Consider the following 27,153-nt stretch of genomic DNA (forward strand, 5'->3'; position numbering starts at 1 on the left):
AACATTATATAAAAAAAGTGTAATAGTCTTTTTTTTTTTAAAAAAAAAATAAATATTGTCCATGCATGATCTTTCATGTCTGAAATAATTTTGTTCTTCTGAGAGTAGATTATTTGCAATATTTCTAAGTAAAGTCTTTTATTAAGAGTTTTACTGTAAATTTTGCCTGTATTTAATGAACTTATTCATCTGCAATTTCCAGAATCATCTCTGTCTCCTTGCTTAAATATAGATATAGATTTCTTCTGTATGTTTTTGAAGGAATATTTGTATGCCAGTTGTTTTTCTTTTTAATATTTTCTTTTTGTTTCTGAGTACTTCAGAGGCTGCTTTATGAATTATCTTTATTTCAGCAGAATACGGAAGCAAACATAGTGTTGGAGCATTATTCATGATAAGAGATGAATTGTATGTTCTCAGGGGTGGAGAATCTCAGTGGAAATAACACTAATGGCTTAGAGAGTATATGGTGTGAGATGGATGTTTGTAGGAGAAGACGTTTAGTGAGATGTTGCTACAAACCAGTGAATATAGATGGTGATGAGCAGGAAATGTTCAAGCAAATTAATTTCACAAGCACAAAGCGAGCAATTATTATGGAGGATTTCAACTATAGTGACATAAACTGGGCAGAAGATGCAGCACACATTAATAAGGGAACTGAATTTTTGGATTTCTTGAGAGTCAGCTGTCTTAGGCATCATGTGGTGGAGGGAACACAAGGATCAAGAGGTCTGGATTTGGTCATAGCATCAGAGGATCTGATTGTGATTAAGATGGCATACTTGTCCCCCCCTCCCTTTTGTTGGTCGGAGTGACCATGTAGTCCTGACTTGGAGGATGAATAGGCATGAGGAGTTATCAAAACAGAAGGAAGTTATATGGAATTACATAACTTCTTTCTGTTCTTGTATAAGGCAGGTGACTATCATAGACTAAGAAACCAACTTGCAACAGTACGATGGATGAAAGAATTTAAAAGAAGAGGGATCGGTAGTGCATAGGAGTTTTTTACTAAATAATTTAAGGAAATTACAGTGTAAATTAGGATATACATTAAAATAAATTTTAATATACTTCAATATTTTGGCAACGTGACGTTGCCAAAATATTGAAGTATATTAAAATTTATTTTAATGTATATCCTAGTTTATGTTGTAATTTCCTTAAATTATTTAGTAAAAAATGCATAACCAATGTCTAAGCCTTTCCACGAGAATTAGTGCATAGGAGATAATTAAGAAAAAAATGTTGACATTGTATACCAGAAGTGAAGATAAAACAATTTGGAGTCAAATGGATAATAAAAGGGAATTGCAGAAGAAAAAGAGATTATGGAAGGCATATAAAGAGAGAGGTGGATGCAAGCTACATGAGGAATGTAAGGCTCATGCAGGAAAGTGACTATTATTGTAGGAGAAAAAAACTTAGAATATGAAAGAAGACTGGCACTGCAGTCCAAGGAGAATCCCAGGGAGTTTTTTTGCTATGTGGCAAGTAGGAGGAAAAATGATAGTGGATGGATTATATTGCTGGGGGGAAATGGAAAGCAGATGACATAGTTGAGCTATTTAATGATCACTTTATTAGTGTTCCATCCTTGTACTACATGCTTTATTTCTAGAAGGATAATAAAAGGTGAAGTGTTAACGTGAATGAAGAAGATTTATTCCAAATGTCAATAAAGTACAGGGACTAGATGGAATTTTGCCATGTGTTTTAAGGGAATGTGCTATAGAACTGACTGTGCCATTAACTTGACTGATTAATGAAAGGTTTTGAAATAATTGTGGTGGTAGAATGGAGTTATCAAACTATAAGCCCCATTGTATTTCTTCTGTAGTTGTTAAGATTTTGGAGAAATTAGTTCTTACTAATTTCTCCAAAATTAGTAATACAGAATTGGGCAGATGAGGGTAATATTGTTTATGCAAGCCAGCATGGATTTGTTAAAGGGCACTCTTTTTTTAACTAATCTGGTTACCTTTTACAATAGAGTAACAAGAGAAGTGGATGTGAAGTTAAAGCAATGGGGCAGGTTCTTGAAGAGTGGAAGGAAGGTAAGATAGTACCATTGCATAAGGGTGGTAGTAGAATGGAGTTATCAAACTATAGGAGACTGCCTCTTTGTTGAATATTTCCAAGGCATTCGACAAAGTGCCACATGACAAGTTGATTTTTCATTTGTATCATATCAGTTTGGATATCAGGTTAGTGGATTGGATTGGTGACTGGCTCTCTGATATTAGAGAGTTGTATATGGGGGTGGGGGAGTAGGAAGGTTACAAGTGGAGTTCGACAGGTTTCAGTCCTGAGACTATTGCTGTTTAATCTTTATGTCAATGATATTGTCACAAGACTACATGGAGATGTTCAGTTGTTTGTAGATGATGTGAAGCATGGGAGGGTTATTAGTAATAGTGCTGATGTTTTGGCTCTTCAAGAGGATTTGAATAAGCTGGTAGGATGGGCAAAGGCATAGTGATGTCACTTTAATACACCTAAATGTAAGGCTTTAAAATTTGGGATCCACAGATGGGATGCTTCATACTCACTTAATGGAGTTATACTGGAAGAAGTGGAGGAAACAAGGGACTTTGGGCAATTGTGGATAGAGATTTAAAGTTCTGAGGTCATATTGCAAAGGTTATGAAGATATCTCAGAGAACATTGACTACATGAGGTAAAAGTGTACTTGTCCCATTGTATAAAGCTTTGATCAGACCACTTCTGGATTTCGGTGCTCCTGCTCACTGGGATTTGAAGGGGATGAAGTAACCATGGGGAAGGTGCAGAGATAGATAACAAAAATGAAGTAAAAAATGACTGTACATCATTGATTATGAGGATAGACTTGAGGGTATTCAGATTGTAAAGAAGGCAAAGGTGCGATATGATCTAGAAGATATGATGATTGATCAGTGAGATATGATCATATAAGCTGTTGAAGGGTTATTATTGTATTAACACTGAGAAGATTTTTCATATGGTAGACCGAGGGAAAGGAACAATGACAAGAGGCCATCGCAAGGAGAGTGGTAGGAGCATGGAATGCATTGCCTGAGAGGGTGGTGAACATGAAGACTATGGATGATTTTAAGGTGTAGTCCGATAGACTTTGTTGTTGAAAGTTTTTCACTTGGTTATGTTATAAATTAAAGATATCAAGAAATTATATACTTGATTTAATCTATTATCCAAGTGTAAGCAAACAAAGTTTGTGCCTGAAGTATCCCATAATGCAAAGCACATCTCCTTGCAGACATGTATAATGTTATGCATTAAGGGAAGGATCACTGCCCAGACTGCTTTCGACCTTTACTGAGGTGCTGTTTAAGTAAAGACCTATCTAAAAATTAGCAGTCCTCCAGACCACTACCTACGAGTGACCGGAGGACCGTCCAACTCAATGGTGGTTCCACTCAGTGACAGGCTCACTCCACCACCAAGCAGAGTAATAATCTCAGCGGTGGCCCCACTCAGACACAGGCAAAAACCTACTCCAGAGCAGAGCCATAATCTTAGCGGTGGCCGGACTCAGAGACAGGCAAAAACCTACCCCCAAGCAGAGCTTCTCACATCTCAGAGAAAGCAACTGTTGGATCGTAACTTCTGCTCAATCAAATTTTATCGTCTTATAACTCTCTCTCATTAGTATTTAATTGGTTGTAGGCTGATATATCAATCGAATATGAAGAAAATTTATATTATGCTGCGGCACTCCATATTCTGAATTGCAAGAGCAATTTAGATAAATCAACCTTCAACTGTATTAGGTTATCATAAGCTGATTTTAGGCCGAGGTTTTTATTCTTACTACATATGGTTCCTGCTGAGATTCGTATTATTTTAATGAATGGTGCAATGAAACAATCAGGCAAATACAAGATTCAATTCAAGCCAAATTATTTAATGCAGTGTCACATAAATTACATCATAACACAGTATTCCAACAGGGTCATTATAATTAAACGAATATGAAGCTCTCATTAAGATTCTAGTATACTACTCAGCTGAGCTTAAACTTTATAATTAAAGATTATATTTTTTAATTATAAATATTTTTATAATTAAAAAAAATATTATTTTTATATTTTCATTAAGCTCAGTTAATCAAAATTAGTTCTTGTAAGTTCGAGATTCCTAAATTACAACAAATATGCTTCTCAATATTCTCGTTCAGTCAATGAACACTTAATTCAATAAAATAGCACTTGTCACTTGAAGAGGAAAAAGTATTAGCACATCGCACATTAAATCTTGACTCGCAGAATGCAACAACTAGGAACAATTTACTTTCGGCAGAACTAATTTTCGTTACTTCTCACTAAGTATAGTATAGGTAATCTTACCAGACTCTAGCTTCATCTTAAGGAGATCGAACAACAATTTTTTAAGACCTTGCTGACTTTTACTTTGTAGTAACACAAACTTAAAAGAATCTTTCATTTCCGCGACTGATTTATAGACTCGGGAGAATATAACCTTTATGCATTTGGTTTAAATTATCCACCTATTTCTTCTTTTTCTTATACATATTATCCTATTTCCTGCACTATTCCACTGCTAGGCGTTAGGAAGTTTTGGTATAAATCCAACTTAGAAAAAGGTAAGTTAAAATACCAAGCGATTCCTGGTCCTTTAAATTCCGTTTTTGGCACGTCAAAATTCCCTTCCAGTCTTCAGCTACCATTCTCTATATTCCCCTATTCGATTCTCTTTTTACTTTCGTTTTCGTATCCACTCCTTCCTTTTTCCCGCCAAAAACTAGTTCTCACTGGTTTAGCTCACCAAACTTCCCTTTCCCTTCGTATATAGTAGTTCACGCTCCAGCATGCACTAGGAGAAATTTGCATGTTTTCTCATAACAACCAATCAAATGATACCACAAAGAATCTTCTGGATATATTAAAATTACATATATTACAGTTTCTTATATTATTATCAAAGGAATAAAGTAAATAAAATAATTGACACTTTAATACAAAGCCTTTTCATATCTATAATATGTTTTAAAATCACATAAATAAAATTAACTAACAAAACTTAAAAGGAATTACATGAATAATATTTTATAAGCAAGAAACTAACAGAATAAATTTAAATAAGTCCTGCGTATGATATGGTAGATGATGTTAATTATGAATGAAGTATTATTATTATAAATATCTTCATTCACAATTTAACACAACTACTAATGTGCAAAAGCACATCAATGGGAGCCAGACTCAGAGGTGGTGATACTAAGGTGGAAGTAATGGAGAAGTCATATTTTCCTATATGAGTTGCCAAAAGGTGTCACACCTTATTGTTAAGTACTCTGGATTAGGGATAGATAGTTGTTGAAAGTTTTTCATTTGGTTATATTATAAATACGAAGAAATTATATACTTGGTTTAATCCATTATCCAAGTGTAAGAAAACAAAGTTTGCACCTGAAGTATCTTTCAGGACTTATACATGTCTGCAAGGAGATGTGCTTTGCATTATGGGATACTAAGGCAAGTGATGAGAAGTTATACCACCTTTGCCATGAGTTGCCCCAGGGCAGAAAGATACTTCAGGTGCAAACTTTGTTTGCTTATACTTGGATAATGGATTAAACTAAGTATATAATTTCTTGGTATCCTTAATTTATAATATAACCAAGTGAAAAAAGTGAAAAACTTTCAACAACTATCTATCTCTAATCCAGAGTATTTTAATAATAAGGTGACACCTTTTGGCAACTCATATCGGAAAATGACTTCTCCGTTACTTCCACCTTAATATCACCACTTCTGGGTCTGGCTCCTACTGATGAGACCTCAGTAAATTTCAAAACCGGTCTGGGCAGTGACCCTTCCCTTCATGCATAGCATTATACATGTCCACAAGGAGATGTGCTTTGCATTATGGGATACTAAGGCAAGTGATGAGAAGTTATACCACCTTTTTGCCATGAGTTGCCCCAGTCCTGAAAGATACTTCAGGTGCAAACTTTGTTTGCTTACACTTGGATAATGGATTAAACCAAGTATATAATTTCTTGGTATCTTTAATACTTTAAGACTTTGTGTTCATTAGTTGACCTCCCACATTGAGTTTTGTAACTCCATGGGGGTCAGGAAAAGAATAATATGTTTTCTGTTTTTCTTTCTATATCTTCATTAATTTTGGCTTCTTTTAGATAATCTGTTAATCGTGACTAATATAGCATTCTGATGCTTTTTTTCTTGTGATAGATATATTTTGCATACTGTTTTGTCACTTTGTTACTTACTTTATGGAAACTAGTGTATAAACTCTATTCTAGCACACTTCTGATTGTATCAGTCCACCAAGATCTTTGTCTTTTTCCTGCTTCTTGGCATTAAGCAGATGTTTTTTGCAAACCTCCTTTTTTCTCCTTATTGTTCGAATGACCATACTTCATCTTAAATTGACTTTCTTTATATGATTCTGCCATTAATGCCATCTGCTCAGTACTCTCATATTTATAGTCTCTGCTGTGTCAGCTATTTTATTTCTAACAACTCAGAGCAGCAAGTTAAAATTGGTTTGAACGCCGTCTTGTATACTGCTACTTTAATGTTTTGGCTGATTTCTCTTACTCCATATAAATTTATCTGACTCACCATGATCACCAACTTCATTAAAAATTATGTCTAAATAACTGAAATATTTTACTTGTTTTATAGGTTAATAGGTATGGAGAATGTAGTTTAAGTTTTCCATGGTGTCCTGCCTATTTGCATGTTTTTTTTTTTTTTGTGTGTGTGTGTATTTTCAGTGAATTTGAGCTGTGCAGAAGAAAGTGATTTTTAATCGGTGAATAGTCCGCTTTTTCCCCCGTTTTTCTACGTTTTTGAGTGCTAAATTGTTTCTCTGAATACGAGTGTACTTCAATTGTTTTTTGGAAGTTAGTTGCTGTCGCGATATAATATATTTTGGTACCGTCGGAATCGAACGCGTAACGGTGGAAGACAAAACGAAGCTAAGTTACTGTATTTAGTTATATTTCATTTTATTTAATTATATTTAGTACTTAAATGTTCCTCTTATTTATTAATTGAATAATTATTAAAGATTACGCTACTCGGCAGTAAGGAATGATGGTGGATTCAGCAGCAGTCGCAAGTGTCGTAACGCCAAGTCCTCCACCATTTAAGAACTCAATTATTAGCAATATCATAAGGGACTTTGTGGCATGCAGTACTTGTGGCATGTATGCGTCTCGGGAATTACATATGTGGCTTGTTAAAGAGAGTGGAGAGCGTATGTGCGCAAAATGCAGGCAGTTAGAGGAAATAAGTACATTAGATATATCGATATCCGACTTTGTTGCTCCAGGAACGGGGAATGAATGTAGGAAGACAAGTAGTGTGATAGGAGAGAATGAGAAAATAATAGTTGATAGTGTGGAAGGTGTGAGTGACTGTGAAAGTTTAGGAGATGGTTTTGTTTGGGAGAGTGAATTTAGATTAAGAGTGACTGACCTGCAGAGGGAGATAGATGAGTTGAAAGAGGAGGTGGAATGTCTTGTGAATGAGAGCAGAAGTATGAAAGATAAGATTAGGAGAATGGAAGAGATAAATGCAAGGCGAATCAGAGTAGGAGAGATTGAGAATTTAGGGAGTATGAGTGAGAGGAATGGGGGTGCTAGAAGAGGAGAGAATGGAAACAGTAGAAGAGAGGGAATGAGAGAGAGGTATGGGAATGCTAGCAGAGGAGAGAATGGAAACAGTAGAAGAGAGGGAATGAGAGAGAGATATGGAAGTGCTAGAAGAGGAGAAAATGGAAACGGTAGGAGAGATGGAATGAGAGAGAGGTATGGGAATGCTAGAAGACGAGAGGATGGAAACAGTAGTAGGAGAGACAGAATGAGAGAGGGATATGGAAGTGCTAGAAGTGGAGAAAATGGAAACAGTAGGAGAGAGGGAATGAGAGAGATGTATGGGAGTGCTAGAAGAGGAGAGAATGGAAACAATAGGAGCGAGGGACTGGTAAGAGGTATAATGTATGGCGACTCGATCCGTGGTGTTCAAGATAGGATGCGTGAGGAGTGTTTGCCAGGAGGAACAATAGAAAGGGTGGCTATGGCAATTAAGAGAGGTGAAAGGGTGGATGAGATGATTGTGATGGTAGGAACGAATGACTTGAGTGGTAATGTAAGTTGGGCAGCGAGAGATATGAGATTTTTGCTTGAGACTGTACGGAAGAAGACAGAGAGAGGAAAAATAGTGTGCGTGTTGCCTAGGTATGATAATGATGAGCTGAGCAGAAGAGCGGTGATATTGAATGGCATAATAGCGAGAATGTGTGACAAGAGAGGACTGGTATATGTGGATGCTTGGAGTGTGTTTGAGGAAAGAGAGAAATTGTATGCGAGAGACCGTTTACGTTTGAATGAGGAAGGACGTAGGCATCTGGAGAGATTGCTGTTCTGAACGAGTCAGTGTGTCCCAGGGAGGATAATAGCAGGGGTGGCCTCTTGTGGGAATGGATACTTGGGAGAAGGGAGACAATGTCAGGTAACACTGAGCCCAGTGGAGTCTAGAAGGGATAATGCTGGGTATAGAAATGGCATTTATATGCTTTATACTAATGCCAGGAGTATCCGGAATAAGGGAGAGGAATTGGTGGCGCAGATAGCATCAGCCTGGCCAAAAATTATTGCGATCACTGAGATGTGGTTGACAGAAGGGGATATAACAACAGGAATAGAAGTCGCTGGATATAGCATTTTTCGTCAGGATAGGAGGGGAAAGCGTGGTGGCTTGGTGGTGGGGTACTGCTTATGATAAGTGATGACCTATGTCCTCTAAGAGTGGAGAATTTGGAAGGAAGTGAGACAAATGATTTTGAGAGCGTATGGTGTGAGGTAGAGGTAGGCAAGACAGGATATTTAGTGGGGTGTTGCTACAGACCCAGGAGCACAGAGGATGAGAACCAGGAGATGTTTAGACAGCTAAGTTTGGCAAGTGCAAGAAGAATGATTGTTATGGGAGATTTTAACTTCAGTAGTATAAATTGGAGAGAGGAAGATGCATGTAGCAATAGGGGAATGGAATTTCTAGAATTCATGAGGGACAAATGTCTTAGGCAACATGTAACAGAGGGAACAAGAGGGTTCAAAAGTTTTGGATTTGGTTATAGCATCAGAAGAGTTGATAATAACTGAGTTGACGTCTCTCCCACCAGTTGGAGAGAGTGACCATATGGTGTTGACTTGGAAAATGAATAGACATGCAGGAGTATCAAAGAGACGGGAACTTATGTGGAATTATAAGGCAGGTGATTATAATTGTCTTAGACGTCAACTTCGAGAAGTTTCATGGAGGCAGGAATTGGAAGGCCGGGATATCACTAGTGCATGGGAAATTGTGAAAGAATATTTGTTATCAGCAATGGTAAGTTGTATACCACGAGTGAAGAAGAGGACGCAATTTGGAGTAAAGTGGATGACAAACAATATTAAACAGGAATTGCATGCGAAAAAGAGGCTATGGAAGAGATATAAGGAGACAGGTGAAGAGATGCATGAGGAATATAAGACACAGGCCAGAAGAGTGACTAGTGTGGTAAGGAAAGTGAAACTGGAATATGAGAGGAGATTGGCCCTAAGATCCAAAGAAAATCCTAGGGAATTTTTTAGCTATGTGGCCAGTAGGAGGAGAAATGACTGTGGAAGAATGATATTGTGGGATAAAAATGGGAATAGAGTGACTGATGCAGAGGACATAGTGGAATTGTTCAATGAACGCTTTATTGGAGTATTTCATCGTAGAGGAGTCAGTTTTAATGCTAGAGGGATAGGACTGGTTCGAGGTCTGGAGGTACAGGAGGAGAGTGTGTTTCAGATACTGAGTACTCTGGATGTCAGTAAAGCTGTTGGACTGGATGGTATTTCACCACGAGTTTTGAGAAAATGTGCTAGGGAATTGACAGTGCCTTTAACGTGGCTTTTCAATGAAAGTCTGGCTTTGGCAAAGGTGCCCAGGGAATGGAAGGAAGGTAAGATAGTGCCATTGCATAAGGGTGGTAACAGACTGGAAATGTCTAATTATAGGCCAGTCTGTGTGTCATCAGTAGTTGTTAAGATCTTGGAGAAAGTAGTGAGGGACCATATACAGCATTGGGCAGATGAGGGTAATGTCATCTGTGAGAATCAACATGGATTTGTGAAAGGACGCTCTTGTTTTAGCAATATGCTAACCTTTTATAATAAAGTTTCAAGAACGTTAGATGAGGGAAAGGCATATACTGCAATATTCTTAGACTTGGCGAAGGCATTTGACAGGGTGCCACATGATAAGCTGATATTTAAGTTGCAGCACATGGGTCTGGATGTCAGATTGGTCAACTGGATTCAGGATTGGCTGTCTGATAGGTATCAGAGAGTTGTGTATGGTGGAGCAGTTTCCAGGAGGCAGAGGGTTACAAGTGGGGTCCCACAGGGCTCAGTACTAGGACCTATATTGTTTAACCTTTATATCAATGACATAGCCAGTGGATTGCAGGGGGATATTCAGTTGTTTGCGGATGATGCGAAGCTGGGAAGGATTATTAGTAATAGTGCAGATGTGGTAGCCCTGCAAGAGGATTTAAATAAGCTAGATAGATGGGCAAATGAATGGGGGTGTCAGTTTAATGCAGCAAAATGTAAGGTCTTGAGGTTTGGGAAACATCGATGGGATGCTGCATACTCTATGGGAGGAGTTATGCTGGAGGAAGTAGGGGAGACAAGAGATCTGGGGTTGATGATTGATAGAAACCTGAAGTTTAGAGGACATATTGCAAAGGTGGTGAAGGTAACACAGAGGATTGCTGCTATTATGAGAAGGACACTGACCTGCAGAGATAAGAGGGTTATCATTCCGTTGTATAAGTCTCTGATCAGACCACACTTGGACTATTGTTATCAGATTTGGTCCCCAGGATTTGAAGGGGATAAATTACCTGTGGAAAGGATACAAAGACGGATGACAAAGATGGTTTCAGGACTGTACAAGGATAGTTATGAGGATCGGCTGAGAGAATGTGGGCTGCAGAGTTTGGTGGATAGAAGAAGGAGAGGTGATATGATTGAGACTTTTAAACTGTTGAGAGGTGGTTACAGGGTTGACACTGGGGAGTTCTTTCGCTTGGTTGAACAGTGGGAAGGAGTGATGACAAGAGGCCATCCCTGGAAGTTACGAAAGGAAACTGTGAGCAAGAGGGTAAGGAGTGCTTTCTTTGTGTGGATTGTGGTTGAGCTGTGGAATGCATTGCCTGATGGAGTGGTGGGAGCGAGAATGGTCAGTGAGTTTAAAGAGTGGTATGATAGACTTTGTGTTTCTCAGTGGGGGACCTCCCCTCAATGAGTCTTGACAGACTTTATGTCTTAGGAAGGACCTCCCTCGACGAGTCTTTTGACTCCTTGGAGGCCTGAATAATAATAATAATTTTCATGCCAAATTTGTTACAGAATAATTCAGTTTAGTTAAAGATTTGTGTAGGAATTGTTTACTGTATGTTGATGATGTATACCATCATCTACATAGTAAAGAGCTAAGTTTGGATATCTCTGATATCAGTTTCAGATTTAATACCTCGTTCTTTCTTAATGTGATTCATCTAGAGCAGTGCTTCCCAAACTGTGGGCCGCAGCCCCCTTGTGGGCCGTAGCTTTTGTTGAGGGGGGGCCGTGAAATAATGAAAACAAATTTAAAATGTTTTAAGACTAAGTAGATTTTTTTTATTTTAAAAGAAACTTATTTTAACATATTATTTATTATTTCTTTTTTGTTATTTTTTATATTTTAATGGAAAAATTCGCACATTGGTGTTGGTTCACAAACTTTGCTTCCTGCATATTTCGGCGCTTAATGAATATCAGTAAATATTGCTTATTCATATGTTTCATTTCAAAGCAGTGGTTAATTGTATTTACTTCGAATGCTCTCCAGGAAAGCTCCAAATCTTCCTGTCGATATTGACTTTATATACATATCAAAACTCGTTTTATATTATCACTGTCATCCAAGCTAGTTTTCTGTTACCAATAAAAGTTTCACATATACTTCACACATGAAAAAAAGCTTAAACAAGTTCATGTGTGTGTGTGTGGGGGGGGGGGGGGGATAGTAACTTGCTTGCAGTGGTAAACAACACGTCCTCCCTAGCAGTCACTATACTGCAGAGGCAATAAAAACAAATACTTTTATTATGCCAGTGAATAAGGTATGAGGAGTCTGTGTAATATATTTCTCAACAAATAGTGCAATTAGAGACAACTGGGATAAAAACACACTAATTAATGAATCACATGTCCCCTCATACAGAAACTATGCTGTATAGACTGAAACAAAACCATATGTTGCATGGACAAACACAGTATCTAACTAAAAACTATTGTTATTAATTAGATGTGTGTGAGTTTGATTTCCCAAGGCAGCAATAAAATTCAATCGAACGTGTTAAAATTCGTAAAAGTGTTAAAACTAAGTAATATATATATATTACTTAGTTTTATATATATATATATATACAGTATATATATATACTGTATATATATATATAATGAATGTTATGGCAGTTTCACATATGGAATTCGGTTGAAAAGAGTTAGCATTTCAACTCAATTGTCAGCTATGCTTTTATCTTTCGGTTGCGCAGAATGTTTTGTTGATACCGCACCAATCATATGCATGTTTTAATAACCTGCCTTTGCTGTCTGTTTCGCGTTAGGCTTAATTACCGTAAAGGAAGAAAAGTCACAAAAGAGAAAAATGTTCCTGGTCCAGGGATTCCCTTATTCAGGTAATATTCACTAATTTCATGTTATCAGTCTGTGGTGTGCCAGTATCAGTAAGTGGTGATATTATTTGATCTATTCTACATTAAAAAATTTAAACCTGAGATGGATAAGTGGCTGATAAAAAATAAAAAAAAATTCCCGCTAACAATCAGAAGCAGAAACAGACTCAAAAAAAAAAAAAAAAAGACAGTATTTCATATTTTACCAGAACAGCCCGCATCGTCTTCAGAACCAAACGGTAAGAAGCAAAGAATGTAATATATGCATTTGATTTTTGCAATATTCGCTGTGTGTTTTGTATTGAATATAAATACAATAAATATTATAATAATATATCTCTCTATTACGATTTTCTTTCGAGGGGGGCCGTAAAATATTTTAATTTTTGCAAAGGGGGGCCCTGACATCCAGAAGTTTGGGAAGCACTGATCTAGAGGAATAAATAAAACTAAACTAGGTCATATTCTTGATTTACAACTGATTTTAAACAAACTGTCTTTCCTTCTTCCATTCTTATTGCTAACTTACAACTTAAATATAAAATGAATACTGCCCAAAATAATGTCCCATTTACACTATATAAATGTAGTATTTTGTACATCTCTTTTTATGATCACACAGAGTGATTTAGGGTTAAAGATTTATAACTGGGAGGAGACCACTATGTTATCTTTTAAGGAATGCAGAGATTTTACTAGTCTTCTTGACACAATAATTTGTCTACTTCTCACCTTCTTGTAGTGGACACAATTAGTAGGTATTTTCCTGATTATGGAATGAATGAGGATGTTCTGGCAGTTTGGGGTTTAGCTGACCACACTGTATATAGAATTAACATAAAATTTCATGCCAGCTGGGCCATTTCCTGGTTAAAGAAGGTCACCATTGTTTTTGTCTGGAACCAGAGTTAATGGTGAAAAGTCAGCCTACTGAAACAAGTTCCAGCTTAACATTAGCAGAGTTCAAGATTGTCAGTATCAGCATAAAAAACATCAATTGAAAAAAATGAAACTATCAGAAGAATTGGATGAGGACAAGATTGAAATAGTAGGTGTGTTAACAAAACAAAGAAGACAAGACAGGTGAGATCTTTCTAAGGAACAAATACAAGATGTTTTATTCAGGCAATAACAGTCAGAGAAAGAAGGAAAACTATAATATTCAACACCAAATATCAGGATACTTTTTTTGAATGTATTCTGCATCAAGTAGAGTGACGTGGACAAATATCAGAATGTGGAATTGGACAATGAGACATTTGATGGATACCATATGAAAGGCTGTTGCATAAACTGGAGAATATTATTATTATTATGAGAGACCTTCAGAGAGTCAGGGACTCATTGAGGGAGGCCACATACTAAATGCACCAGCTATCATAATTATTCTTGAATTCATTTACACTGTTTGCATTCACAACATTCAATGGCAATCCATTCCAATCACACACCACCCTACGAGAGAGAAATCTAGTCCTTACCCCTTCTTAGCCACATTCATTCTCAGCTTCCAAGGATGCCCGCTTGTCCTTTCCCCACTCTCCATAAAAGGAAAAATTCCATCGACCGAAATCCCATGTATGACCTTTTCAGAAGTTTGTAAGTCTCAATTATATCACCTCTCTTTCTACTGTTTGCTAGTGTCTGCTGTCTATAAATTCTCAATCTGTCTGTCTTCATAATCAGTACTCCACAATCCTGATATCACTTTCAACACTCTTCTTTGCACTCTCTCTCTCTCTCCACTTACCAGAATCACAACAGAAACCAGACCTGTACACAATAGTCCAAGTGAGATGTTATCGAGGTCTTGTAAAGAGGCAAAATGACATCCTTATCTTTACATGTGAAAGTTAATTTCAGCATTGCAATTTTATTTTGAGTTGTTTTTGCAATCTTTGCTACATGTCCCCTGAGCTTCAACTTGCTATCTACTAACACTCCGAGATTCCTAGCCTGATCAGTTTCTTCTAGCATAATCCCACCAATATAATATGACATTGGATATCTAATCATGCCAGAATGAATGATTTTACATTTACTGACATCGAACTGACATCCATTTTTTCATGCCCACAATTCCAGCCTAATCAAATCATTCTGCAAGTATTGCATATCAGCAGCATTCCTGATTACCCTACCTATCAGCTGTATATCACCTATCAAACCCTTCCCCCAAATCATTAATGTACAGATTGAATAACAGTGGACCAAGGACTCCTTATTGTATACCACTAGTTACCTTAAATCTTGCAGACTCGCATCTCCCATATACCACTTTTTGATATCTGTCAGTCAGCCATCCTCTTATCCACGCTATTATTTTATAATCCAAACCTATATTCTCCAATTTCTGCAACAGTCTTCCACGTTGTATTCTGTCAAAAGCCTTAATAAAATCCAAAAATATCATGGTATATCCATTCCCCATTTTCAAACTCAGTGGTAACATTATTATAGAATGTGAGCAAGTTGCTAAAACAAGATCTTCCTTAGTAAACCCATGTTGTTCATTGCAAACCAGAGATTCACTGTCAATCCATTTCTGAATGCGAGCCCTAACCAATTTTTCTGAAATCTTCACCACCACTCCTGAGATACTAATCGGTCTTTGCACTGCCCTTGTTCAATGGAGTTACCATACATTATTTCCATCCCTGCAGAATTTTCCCTATTCTGAGATTCAAATTATATAACCGAGTCAAAGGGATAGCCTGTTCAGCTGAACACTCTTTTAGCACACGTGCTGAAATTCCATCAGTCCCTGTTGCTGAATTCTTATTCAGTTTGTGCAACAGCTTTAATACCTCCTCTTCATACACCTGAATTTTTTCAGGTGTATGAAGAGGAGGTATTAATTTTCATTCAGTACACCAAGTTGATAATTTTTAGCAAATTGGGCGCTCGTTAGTTGAACAACTTCTTCTAAATCTGTCACCATCTGCATTCAGATGACTTATTTTTTCATATTCATTCTTTCTTTTACTTGCAGCATATCAATAAATTCTTGAGAGTTTTCTTTAGCTTGCAGAGCCAGTTTCTTTTCTTACTCAGACTTAGATTTCCGTACAACAGTTGTGACTATTCTATCCTGCTGCTTATAATTTTCATAACGGACATTATCATCATTATGCACATGATATTCCTTCCACATCATCCATTTCTTACAAATCCCTTGCAATAAGCTCACATATCCATTTGACTCTTACCCTATTTATTCTTTGCACCCTCGAAACACCTTCTGGTATTGCACCATTTAAGTATTTTTTTAAATGCTTCCCATTCACTGTCAATATTCTTCCCATCCAGCAATCGATATCATTCTGCTGAACTCATTATACATCTCAGTTGACCATAATTTCCTGCTTTGTAGTTCAGCATGTAACCTTTTCTGAATGGAACATTCATAAACTTAGTCACTTCCCAAGTGAGTACCGCATGATCAATGTCACCAACTGGAAGCAGAATAGTTACGTCTTTAACCGAAACACCCTCTAACACTATAATCAAAACTAATACTCTTTGACCTGCTTGAGGAAGTTGTCTTGCAACAACTCAATAAATTTGGTTTCATTCTTCTCATGAGATTTTACTGTTACCCATTCAATATTTGGTTAATTAAAGTCTCCCATTATGATTACTCTTTTCGCACTCATCATCACTAGCAACTGATCCACCAGGTCTGTAGCAATACATCATTATGCAATTGATCTTGTTAGATTCCACCTCACACCAGATGACTTCAAATTCACTGCTACATGAAATACCGTTACTAGTACTACAGTCATAGGTCTCAGCACTAACTGGATTCAAGTCATCTGATATCATTAGCAGCATGTCCCCTCCTCTCCTATCCTTCCTAAAAATACTGTACCCTTTACACCCAATACCAGTTAGAATATCTTATTCTGATAGCCAGTTCTCACTAATGCCTACAATCTGAGGTCCCAACATTGAACAAGACAACAAAACCCCTTTGCTTCTTGTACTCCTAGCATTTGTGTATAGACATAATAATCTATTTGCATATTCTTTTGCATACTAGTCTGCAGTCTGCATGGTGCAGTTAGACAACTTGTGGATCTCTATTCTTTTCTAGTGCCTTATACATGTAGACATTTTTGTACATGTTTGATGTATCTGAACCAAACAAACACAAAGCCAAAATCATTCTCTCCTTGTAATCATTTCCATGATTGTGCTCATTTCTCTCATTAACACAATTATATTGTTGCTCTCACATTCACAATCTCGCCATTCCTCCCATTATAATTTAGTTTCTCTATCTCTCTGTGTTGGGTCTCATACTAGTTATTAGTGTTTCAAGACTCCTGATACCAAATACATTCAGTTGTAGGCCATCCCTCTTTTAAAAATCTGATCTTCCCCAAAACTCACTCCACACATCCATAATCTTGCATCCATTCCTTCTACACAGTCTGTGCATCAAATCATTTGCCATCATAGCCCTTCATCTTAATTCATTTTTATCATATCGAAGTAATATACTTACTATTTTCACTTTCTCACTCTTCACTCTTGCGTCTTCCAACAATCTTTTCATTTCCTCATTCATACTGAACTTATCACTAGTTAAGTTGTTAATACCTACTACAATTACGATCGCATTTACTTTTCTTTTCTATTTTTGAATTGCTTGTGTTATATTTTTAATTTTTGCTCCTGAAAAATTTGAAATTATAACCCACTCATCAACAGCCTTTTTTATGATAGAGTTCCCATACCAAATAATATCCTTCTTTTTACAAATACTTACCTGATTTTCACTACTTACTGACTTACCTGATTCTGTTCTTTGTTGTTTCTTATTTTGCTGCTTAATTTTCTTTTCCTCCCTCTGTTCATTTAAACTCCTCTCGACTTTCTATAATTCCTGCGTTGTATTGATTTTGCTACTCTTTTTAGTGTTATGTTTCTTGTGTGTGTTTTTAGCTCCTTTTTAAACTATATTTAATACTGCAATATCATAATAAAAATATGTTATAAACACTAATTTTCTAAGGAAAAAACACAATAAAACAGATATAAATACCAATTTTACAAGAGCTCTAAATTCACTGAATCACAATGTAGCCTTGATAATAGCCTTGAACGCAAAAAATGGGAATAGAGTGACTGATGCAGAGGACATAGTGGAATTGTTCAATGAACACTTTATTGGAGTATTTCATCCTAGAGGAGTCAGTTTTAATGCTAGAGGGATAGGACTGGTACGAGGTCTGGAGGTACAGGAGGAGAGTGTGTTTCAGATACTGAGTACTCTGGATGTCAGTAAAGCTGTGGGACTGGATGGTATTTCGCCACGAGTTTTGAGAGAATGTGCTAGGGAATTGACAGTACCTTTAACGTGGCTTTTCAATGAAAGTCTGGCTTTGGCAAAGGTGCCCAGGGAATGGAAGGAAGGTAAGATAGTGCCATTGCATAAGGGTGGTAACAGACTGGAAGTGTCTAATTATAAGCCAGTCTGTGTGTCATCAGTAGTTGTTAAGATCTTGGAGAAAGTAGTGAGGGACCGTGTACAGCATTGGGCAGATGAGGGTAATGTTATCTGTGAGAATCAACATGGATTTGTGAAAGGACGCTCTTGTTTTAGCAATATGCTAGCCTTTTATAATAAAGTTACAAGAGCATTAGATGAGGGAAAGGCATATACTGCAATTTTCTTAGACTTGGCGAAGGCATTTGACAGGGTGCCACATGATAAGCTGATATTTAAGTTGCAGCACATGGGTCTGGATGTCAGATTGGTCAACTGGATTCAGGATTGGCTGTCTGATAGGTATCAGAGAGTTGTGTATGGTGGAGCAGTTTCCAGGAGGCAGAGGGTTACAAGTGGGGTCCCACAGGGCTCAGTACTAGGACCTATATTGTTTAACCTTTATATCAATGACATAGCCAGTGGATTGCAGGGGGATATTCAGTTGTTTGCGGATGATGCGAAGCTGGGAAGGATTATTAGTAATAGTGCAGATGTGGTAGCCCTGCAAGAGGATTTAAATAAGCTAGATAGATGGGCAAATGAATGGGGGTGTCAGTTTAATGCAGCAAAATGCAAGGTCTTGAGGTTTGGGAAACATCGATGGGATGCTGCATACTCTATGGGAGGAGTTATACTGGAGGAAGTAGGGGAGACAAGAGATCTGGGGTTGATGATTGATAGAAACCTGAAGTTTAGGGGACATATTGCAAAGGTGGTGAAGGTAACACAGAGGATTGCTGCTATTATGAGAAGGACACTGACCTGCAGAGATAAGAGGGTTATCATTCCGTTGTATAAGTCTCTGATCAGACCACACTTGGACTATTGTTCTCAGATTTGGTCCCCAGGATTTGAAGGGGATAAATTAACCGTGGAAAGGATACAAAGACGGATGACAAAGATGGTTTCAGGACTGTACAAGGATAGTTATGAGGATCGGCTGAGAGAATGTGGACTGCAGAGTTTGGTGGATAGAAGAAGGAGAGGTGATATGATTGAGACTTTTAAACTGTTGAGAGGTGGTTACAGGGTTGACACTGGGGAGTTCTTTCGCTTGGTTGATCAGCGGGAAGGAGTGATGACAAGAGGCCATCCCTGGAAGTTACGAAAGGAAACTGTGAGCAAGAGGGTAAGGAGTGGTTTCTTTGTGTGGAGGGTGGTTGAGCCGTGGAATGCATTGCCTGATGGAGTGGTGGGAGCGAGAACGGTCAGTGGGTTTAAGGAGTGGTATGATAAACTTTGTGTTTCTCAGAGGGGGACTTCCCCTCGATGAGTCTTGACAGACTTTGTCTTAGAAAGGACCTCCCTCGATGAGTCTTTTGACTCCTTGGAGGCCTGAATAATAATAATAATAATAATAAAAAAAAAAACACATTTATTGCCTATGTTCCTCAGAAGATTCTAAGGAGGAAGTGGAGGAATTGTCAAGTCATTAGAGAACGCATTTGACACAAAGAAAAAAAGTTGATCCTTGTTGGAGATCTAGGAGCAGAGTAGATCTCCAACATATAATACATATAATATAGATATGTAGGTCTGGAAAATATGGACAAGGTGCCAAGAGAAAAGCTGCTCAAAATGCTACAGTTATATGGTGTAATTTGGATATTTATATCAAGTCAGCAAGTAGAATTGAAAGATGTGCAGGAATTCTTAGAATGTTCATGTTTTGGGTATTGTACCTAAAACTTCCCTAAAAATTCTCATTGTTGTCTAGAGAGTATTTGGTTTGTTGATGATCCCTCTCTTACAAACTCACTTTGACCTCTCTATCGTATGAAGATGGACCATTTCAACTCTGTGTCCCTTTTTAGAGGTAGTTTCATGGTCACTGCTCCACTGAACTGGCAACCATCATTCCTGCACTTTTGGTTGGGCCTGTTAAAAAAAAAAAAGAGCAAACATCATCCTGTTTCTTTAAAACTGCAGACACACTGAATTTGCATTTACTTTTCCTCTATTATTCTTTCTACCTTTGTTCTGTGGAACATCCTTCCTGATATAGTGTTCTCAAAAAAACTACAACCTGCACACCTTTTCAAGAGAAATAATGTCTGTAAACTTCTTTTTTCCCCAATCCTCAGGTGTTATATTCCATACGCAGTACTCATGTTATAGGTTTTCTACCTCTCATACACATGATCTTAACTAAAAGGGGAAAAAAAAAAAAAAACTTTAAAGAGTAATGGTATGCATTTTGAGAGGAAAAAGCCTTACAAACATGCTTTCCACACAGTGTAAACTTTGTGTCTTCCTGTGCATACTACCACACTTGGACTTCTAAGCACCATCTTGGCAGAATAAGTGAAAATGAGGTTATTCGCTAGTTGGTTGGGAAGCCTTTTGATAAGTTATTGTCAAGTTTGGTTTTCTTTTAATGGGTAAGGATCTAGGTCTCTACATTGTATTTAGCATATTTTGGAAGTTTGCACTAAATCTGAGACCTAAAGGAAAAATATGTCGTTTTCAGTTTTTATGAGATCTTCTGAGCACATTTGTTAGGCCCATTAAAGCTTTTCTCTATTTCCCCCAGGACGGTACAGCTGGACTACACAGTTTCATGGTATTATCACACTTTTTCATTACTATAATTTGCTGTCTCATTATTTTATGTAGGATACTGATATGAATTGATTAATGATGAATGTTTTCACTTATTCAGTTATACTTTTTGTTTACTTTTCATTGCAGGTTTTGTTAAATAATTCCATATATGATGTGAAAAAAAAGATTAATCATTTGAGTGAGTATTTTTGAGTAGTATTTGCAGTTCAAAAGATTAATTATTGCTTGCACAAATAAATAAATAGTAAGCTGTTGTGGTTTGCATCATCAAACACTAATTTTCTTGAATGTATACATAAACTAAGACCAGAGATGCTGTTAAATATCTTCTAAGGAACTCAAGCAAAAACTTCATTTAAATAATATTGTGTATATCATGAAATATTCTTTCTTCTTCTTCTCTTCCATCTAAGACGGGTTGAGTCTTCCATTGAGCAGGATCTTCTCTATTCCTTGCTTTTCAAAAAAGTTCATTATAAGTTCTACATCCTGAAATATTCTTTATCGATTTCAGCAAGGTGATTCGTGGTCTCTTGGGTCTTCTTCATTCAGTTGTAAAAGTATTTATTAGGATGTTAGGTAGTCTGTTTGTGTCCATGCAAGCAGTGGCCAAACCATCTTAGTTGCTGTTTTCTAATTTTTTCTAATATTGTCTTCTTATACAATAATTCTTGTCTAACTGTGCTATTTGTTTTCTTTTCTATCCAACTTGTTTATTTAATTTTCTTAAGCATTTCATTTCAAATGCTAACAGTCTTTTCTCCTCTTTTTTCTTAATTGTCCATACTTCTGCTCCATAGATAACTGTTGTATGATTATTGATTCATATATTTTTTTTGATTTTGGCTTGTTTAGATATCTTGTTTGTTTTCGAGATTTTCTGTAATTTTCCCATGGTGGTCCATCCTATGGCTATTCTGTGTTTGATTTTTCGAGTGCGTCTATTGTTTCTTGGAATATTTTGATCCAAGATATATGAAGTTATCTACTTGTTCTATTTGTTCTCCATTTAGGGGTGACTGAGATGTTAGTTTTATTGCCCCTATTTTCATCACTTTTCTCTTTTGTATATTTATTATTTCATATATTTTACAGGTTTCGTTTAGTTTGTTTATCAATCTTTGTAGTTCATTTGAGGTTCTTGCAATAAGAACAAGATCATCTGTGTATTTGATATTATTTATATTTAGACCATTGATATTGATTCTGGGCTCATTATCTATTGCATTCTTTACAACTTCTTCTGGGTATATATTGAATAGGCAAGGGGATAGCAGACATCCTTGCATTACTCCTTTTTTGGATCTCTGTGGGTTCTGTTGTGAGTGTGTCTTTTTTAATTATTGCATTTGTCTTAGAGTAATATTTTATCAAACCCTGTATTATATATTTATCTGTTGCTTTTTCTAGTAGAATTTTAAGAAGAATTTCCCTATTGATGCTATCAAAAGCTTGTTTAAAGTCCACAAAACAACAATAGCTCTTTATGGTCTTCCCAGCTGAGTTCTGCTAGTTGGTGCAATGTGAAATGGTCTATTGTTGAATAGTTTGCTCGAAAACCAGCTCGTTCTGTGCCTATCAGTTCTTCATAGGTGCTTTTTAATCTATTTTGTATAATTCTTACGAATATTTTTTAGGTGTGGGAGAGTAAATTGATTTGTCTATAATTTCTGCAATCTCTTTTGTCTCCTTTCTTGTATATTGTAATGATCTTTCCAGTTCTCCAGTCATTTGGTATCTCTCCTGTTTCTAGTTGAATAGGATTGTTAAATATTCTATTGATGTGCTGTCTCCATATGACCACAGTTCAGCATGGATAGTATCAATACCTGGTGCTTTATCATTTTTCATTTGTTTTATTACATATCTAACTTCTTCTTTTAAGATTTTTGGACAAAATTGTTATTTTCCTCTATTGTTGGCATTGTAGTTTTATTTCCTTGATGAAAGATAATCTTAAAATGGTTCGACCAGATTTTCCTTATCTCTTCGATATCCCTGGTTTCATTCATCTTGTTGTTTATCATTGTTACTGCTTTTGCTGAGAATTCCTTTATAATTTCTCTTGTAATGTCATGGAAGACTTTTAGGTTGTTTTGTTGGTATGCTTCTTGGCATTTTTTAGCTTTTTCTTCTAGCCACTTTTCTTTGGCTTTTGCACAGGTTATCAACTTTATTTTTAGTGCCCTGTATTTTTTTCTATTCTCTTTGTTGTTTTGTTGGTTTACAAGTATCTTGGCCTCTCTTTTCTCTTCTATCATGGTTAGGATTTCTTGGGTTATCCACTGATTGTTTATTTTGGGTTTGTTACCTAGGATATCTTTTGCAATTGATAACACTGTTTCTTTTCCTACTTCCCAGTATTTTTCACTGTTCTGAGAGATAGAGGGGTTTTAATCTCAGGCACATCTGTTCTAAAAATTGACTTCTTATTGAGCTGTCTTTTAGTTTGGGTAGATTGAATCTTTCTTCTTTGCTGAAATTATTTTCCTGTTAAATTTTATTTTCACTTTGGCAGTTAATATTTCATGGTCAGTGTCAAAATCAAAACTTCTTAATGTGCAAACATTATTTATTGGTCTTTTTTTTTTTTTATGATGATATAATCTATGCAGTTCTTTATGTTATCATCTGGGGATGTCCATGTATATTTATTATTAGGGCATTGATAAAATGATGTGTTTGCAATCATTTGATCATTTGCTTTACAGAAGTAGTAATTGTTCTCCTCTGTTGTTAAGCTCTCCATATCCAAATTGTCCCATCACATCTTTTTTGTCTACTACTACAAACTGTTTTAGCATTAAACATTAAATATTACAACATGGAAAACAAAATTTTGATACATGCAAATAATTAATTACTCATTTGATTATTAATTATAGCTTAATTAGAAGTTAATGAACTAACTTTAATTTTCCCATATATACATTTCTTTATTATATGATTACCAATTACTTCTTGAGAGAGAAGCTCCATTTCTTAAGAGTTGTGACAGTGCTGCCCTGTTTGAAAAAACCTGAGTTGGAATCCTGTTCATGGTGGGGCATTCATTGTGTAGAATTATGGGGACAAATTCCTATGTTAGAGCACTCGCTTTAGTTAAAATAACACTCAACTTTCAACATATATGAAGGTCATCATCATACTATACTATATAGCTTACTATAATGTAGTAAGCTACAACATTACTGCTCTAGTTAACCATTTACCCTAACCTGACTGCAAGGGAATTTATGTAATAATTAAATACATAAGTGGAACTACATCAATCACTGCTGGTTAGCATTTAGTTCTCTACAGTCCTGCTATTTTTTAAGTTCTGTTTATTGTCTGGGGTATACTAGTTAAATATTGAGCTACATTTCTATTGTTTTTGTTTTTTTTTGCATTTGCAGTCCTGTTCTTATGCTATCCTTTTCTCTGGATGTTGTTTTCATTCATGCAAGTTTTGGTATAATGTAAGGACTGAGTGAGTTTTAAATAAATTCTGTGGCACGTGATCAGATATGCCTGATTTCCCATAAGGAAGGAATTTAATATGTTGTTTCCCATTTATGCTAAGTTATAGGTGCATTGGATTTGGCAATACACCTGGGTGGGTAAGGGAGGAAGAAGATTCTTAGAGGAACTGAGTAAACTTTTTTTAATTTTGTAAATGGTTTAAATGCAGCTTTAATATTGTATTTATGCAATATTTCTTAAGATATTCCCCTAACACAAGGAATTACTATGGATTTTTTTTATTTTTGGTTGTATTCATGTGAAGAATTCTGTAGATTTTTTGTTTTCTTGTTGTAGCCATTCTCTGTGAGCATTTTGTTTATTATTTGAATCTTTTTTTTTTTTTTTTTTTCCAGAGCTTGCTAATTCAAAGTAAATTAAATGCTCTAACACTGGATTTTATCTCCATAAATGTACATAGGGAATGCTGATCATCATGTAACAATGAAGAAAAAAAATTGCTATGATTCATGGATATTTGACCCACATAAGCAGCATAATCACTGCTATAATCTAAGAGTTTCCTTTTTGATCAGTCAGCTAGGTAGCCCTTTTGAAATGATGTAAAGACAATAACCTGATATCTAACAGCATCAAGCTAAAAATAAAATTCACTTCATAGAAAGCACTCCACATTTATGCTTTTATGCATGTTGAGAGAACAAATTGAGGAAGTCTGTAGAGAAACCTAGCACTGGTCTAAAATCATGTTTCAAAGCTAAAATTAGGTCTGTCTAGATATGCAATCCAGATATTTGGGATATTCTCAAAAGGATCACTTGACAACTCTGCAAAACACATCTTGGATAAAAACAAAGAAAAACTTGTAACCAAATTTCAAAGACTAAAACAACAACAAGAAATTAATAAACAACATGAAAATGATTTATTTAAATTAAGTGGTTATTGAATCCAACATTATTTCAAAGCCGAATAGAGAAACTACAAGAGTTTCATGGCGAATATAGACACTATAAAAGTTTTGGCGGATCCAAGCGTAAGCAAACCTTTCATGACAGGGGCAACTCATAGTGAAGGTGGAGTAAGCTCTGATCACTATCCTTAGTATTTCTCATAATGTAAAACGCATCTCCTAGCAGACATGTATAATGTTATACATTATGGGGGGGGGGTTACTACCCAGATCGGTTTCAACCTTTATTGAGGTCTCGTCAGTGGGAGCCAGATCCGTAAATACTCACGTTAAAGTGATGCAGAATTTATACTTTACCATACGAGTTACTAAAAAAGGTGTCACATCACAAAAGACACCAAGAATTACTGAAAAAGAAAGCCAAAAGGCTTCACTTCGGCGATGCAAAATTATTCAAATTAAATAGATATTGAATCCAACATTATTTCAAAGTCGAATAGAGAAACTACAAGAGTTTCATGCCGAATATAGAAACTATAAAAGTGGCGGATCCAAGCGTAAGCAAACCTTTCATGACAAAGGAAACTCGTAGTAAAGGTGGAGTAAGATCTGATCACTATCTTTAGTATTTCCCATAATGTAAAACACATCTCCTAGTGGACATGTATGATGTTATACATTATGGGGGGGTCACTACCCAGACCGGTTTCGGCCTTTGTTGAGGTCTCGTCAGTGGGAGCCAGACTTGTAAATACTCAAGTTAAAGTGATGCAGAACTTATAATAACACCATATGAGTTGCTAAAAAAGGTGTCACATCACAAAAGGCACCAAGAATTACTGAATTACTGAAAAAGAGAGCCAAAAGGCTTCACTTCAGCAATGCAAAATTATTCAAATGAAGTGAAAAACTAAAAATATTAAAAATAATTAATAATAAATAAATAAATAATATTAATAATAATAAAAAAATAAAAATATTAAAAATAAATCCTTAAGTCAGTCACTATGTGGTTGACAGACTTAAAAAACTGTTAAAAACTGATTAATAAATCTTTGTCATTGAATATGATTATTCCATCTATTAAGCTTTCTATTTTAATATGGAAGGGGGAAATAAACTGTTGCCTTGAGTGCTGATGTTTTCAGCAATAAAAATGATTTCCTGAGGAGCATCCAACTACAAACAAGATTGGTAGGAGCATCCAGCCATCATTCATAGCCACATCCTCAAATGATGGAGAACTCTTTCTTCTTAAATAGCCCTCTAAAATAACACCTTTCCCCACTCCAAACACACACACACACACACACACACCTGCCCCACCTCAAAAAAAGATATTGATATACAGCACCACATTCATCATAAAAAAATACCTGATGATCAGGAGAGAACCAGAGGTCATCCCTGGAAACTGTATAAAGAGGATGTGAGTAGGGGAGTGAGAAGCAGGTTTTTTTCGTGCGGAGTTGTGAATGATTGGAATGCCTTGCCTGAGATTCTGGTGTCTGCAAAGAATTTGAGTGTGTTTAAAGCACGGTATGATGAGATGTGTGTATGATAAAAGGACCTCCCAGATGAGTCTTTGACTCCATGGGGTCTTGGGTAATAATAATAAATAAACTGTTTCTTAATATAACACTAGCACACACACAAACTGTAGAAAAAAGAAAAATCCAAAAAAAATAAATAAATAAATATACCACTGCAACAAACAGAACACAATAAAAATATTACAACAAACTCACTTCAAGAAATTACTAGCAAAAAGCTTGCAAAAAAAAAAAAAATAATAATAACTTCATAAAAAATTATCTGCATAACGGTTTCTGTTCTTCTGTGTAGCAGCACATTGGTTTCTGGTTGTCCACACAGCGATGATGTGCCAATTGATTACTCCAGTGATGTCACTTCTGGTGATGCCACGAAT

At 36.2% G+C, this 27,153-nt stretch overlaps 1 protein-coding gene across 1 annotated transcript in view; it reads left to right on the plus strand.

Annotated features, from left to right (window-relative positions):
* Sc2 (trans-2,3-enoyl-CoA reductase Sc2) overlaps nucleotides 1–27,153 on the plus strand; it is a 279,834-nt gene that overhangs the window by 41,401 nt on the left and 211,280 nt on the right. Inside the window, exon 3 of the mRNA XM_090401561.1 lies at nucleotides 20,972–21,023. Coding sequence (XP_090257687.1) covers nucleotides 20,972–21,023 — 52 coding nt within the window. The remainder of the gene's footprint in view (nucleotides 1–20,971; nucleotides 21,024–27,153) is intronic.

This window comes from Typopeltis vanoorti, chromosome 12 (genome assembly GCF_054136105.1).
Source record: "Typopeltis vanoorti isolate ZY-2024b chromosome 12, IOZ_Tvanoo_1.0, whole genome shotgun sequence".
NCBI classification, from domain to species: domain Eukaryota; kingdom Metazoa; phylum Arthropoda; class Arachnida; order Uropygi; family Thelyphonidae; genus Typopeltis; species Typopeltis vanoorti.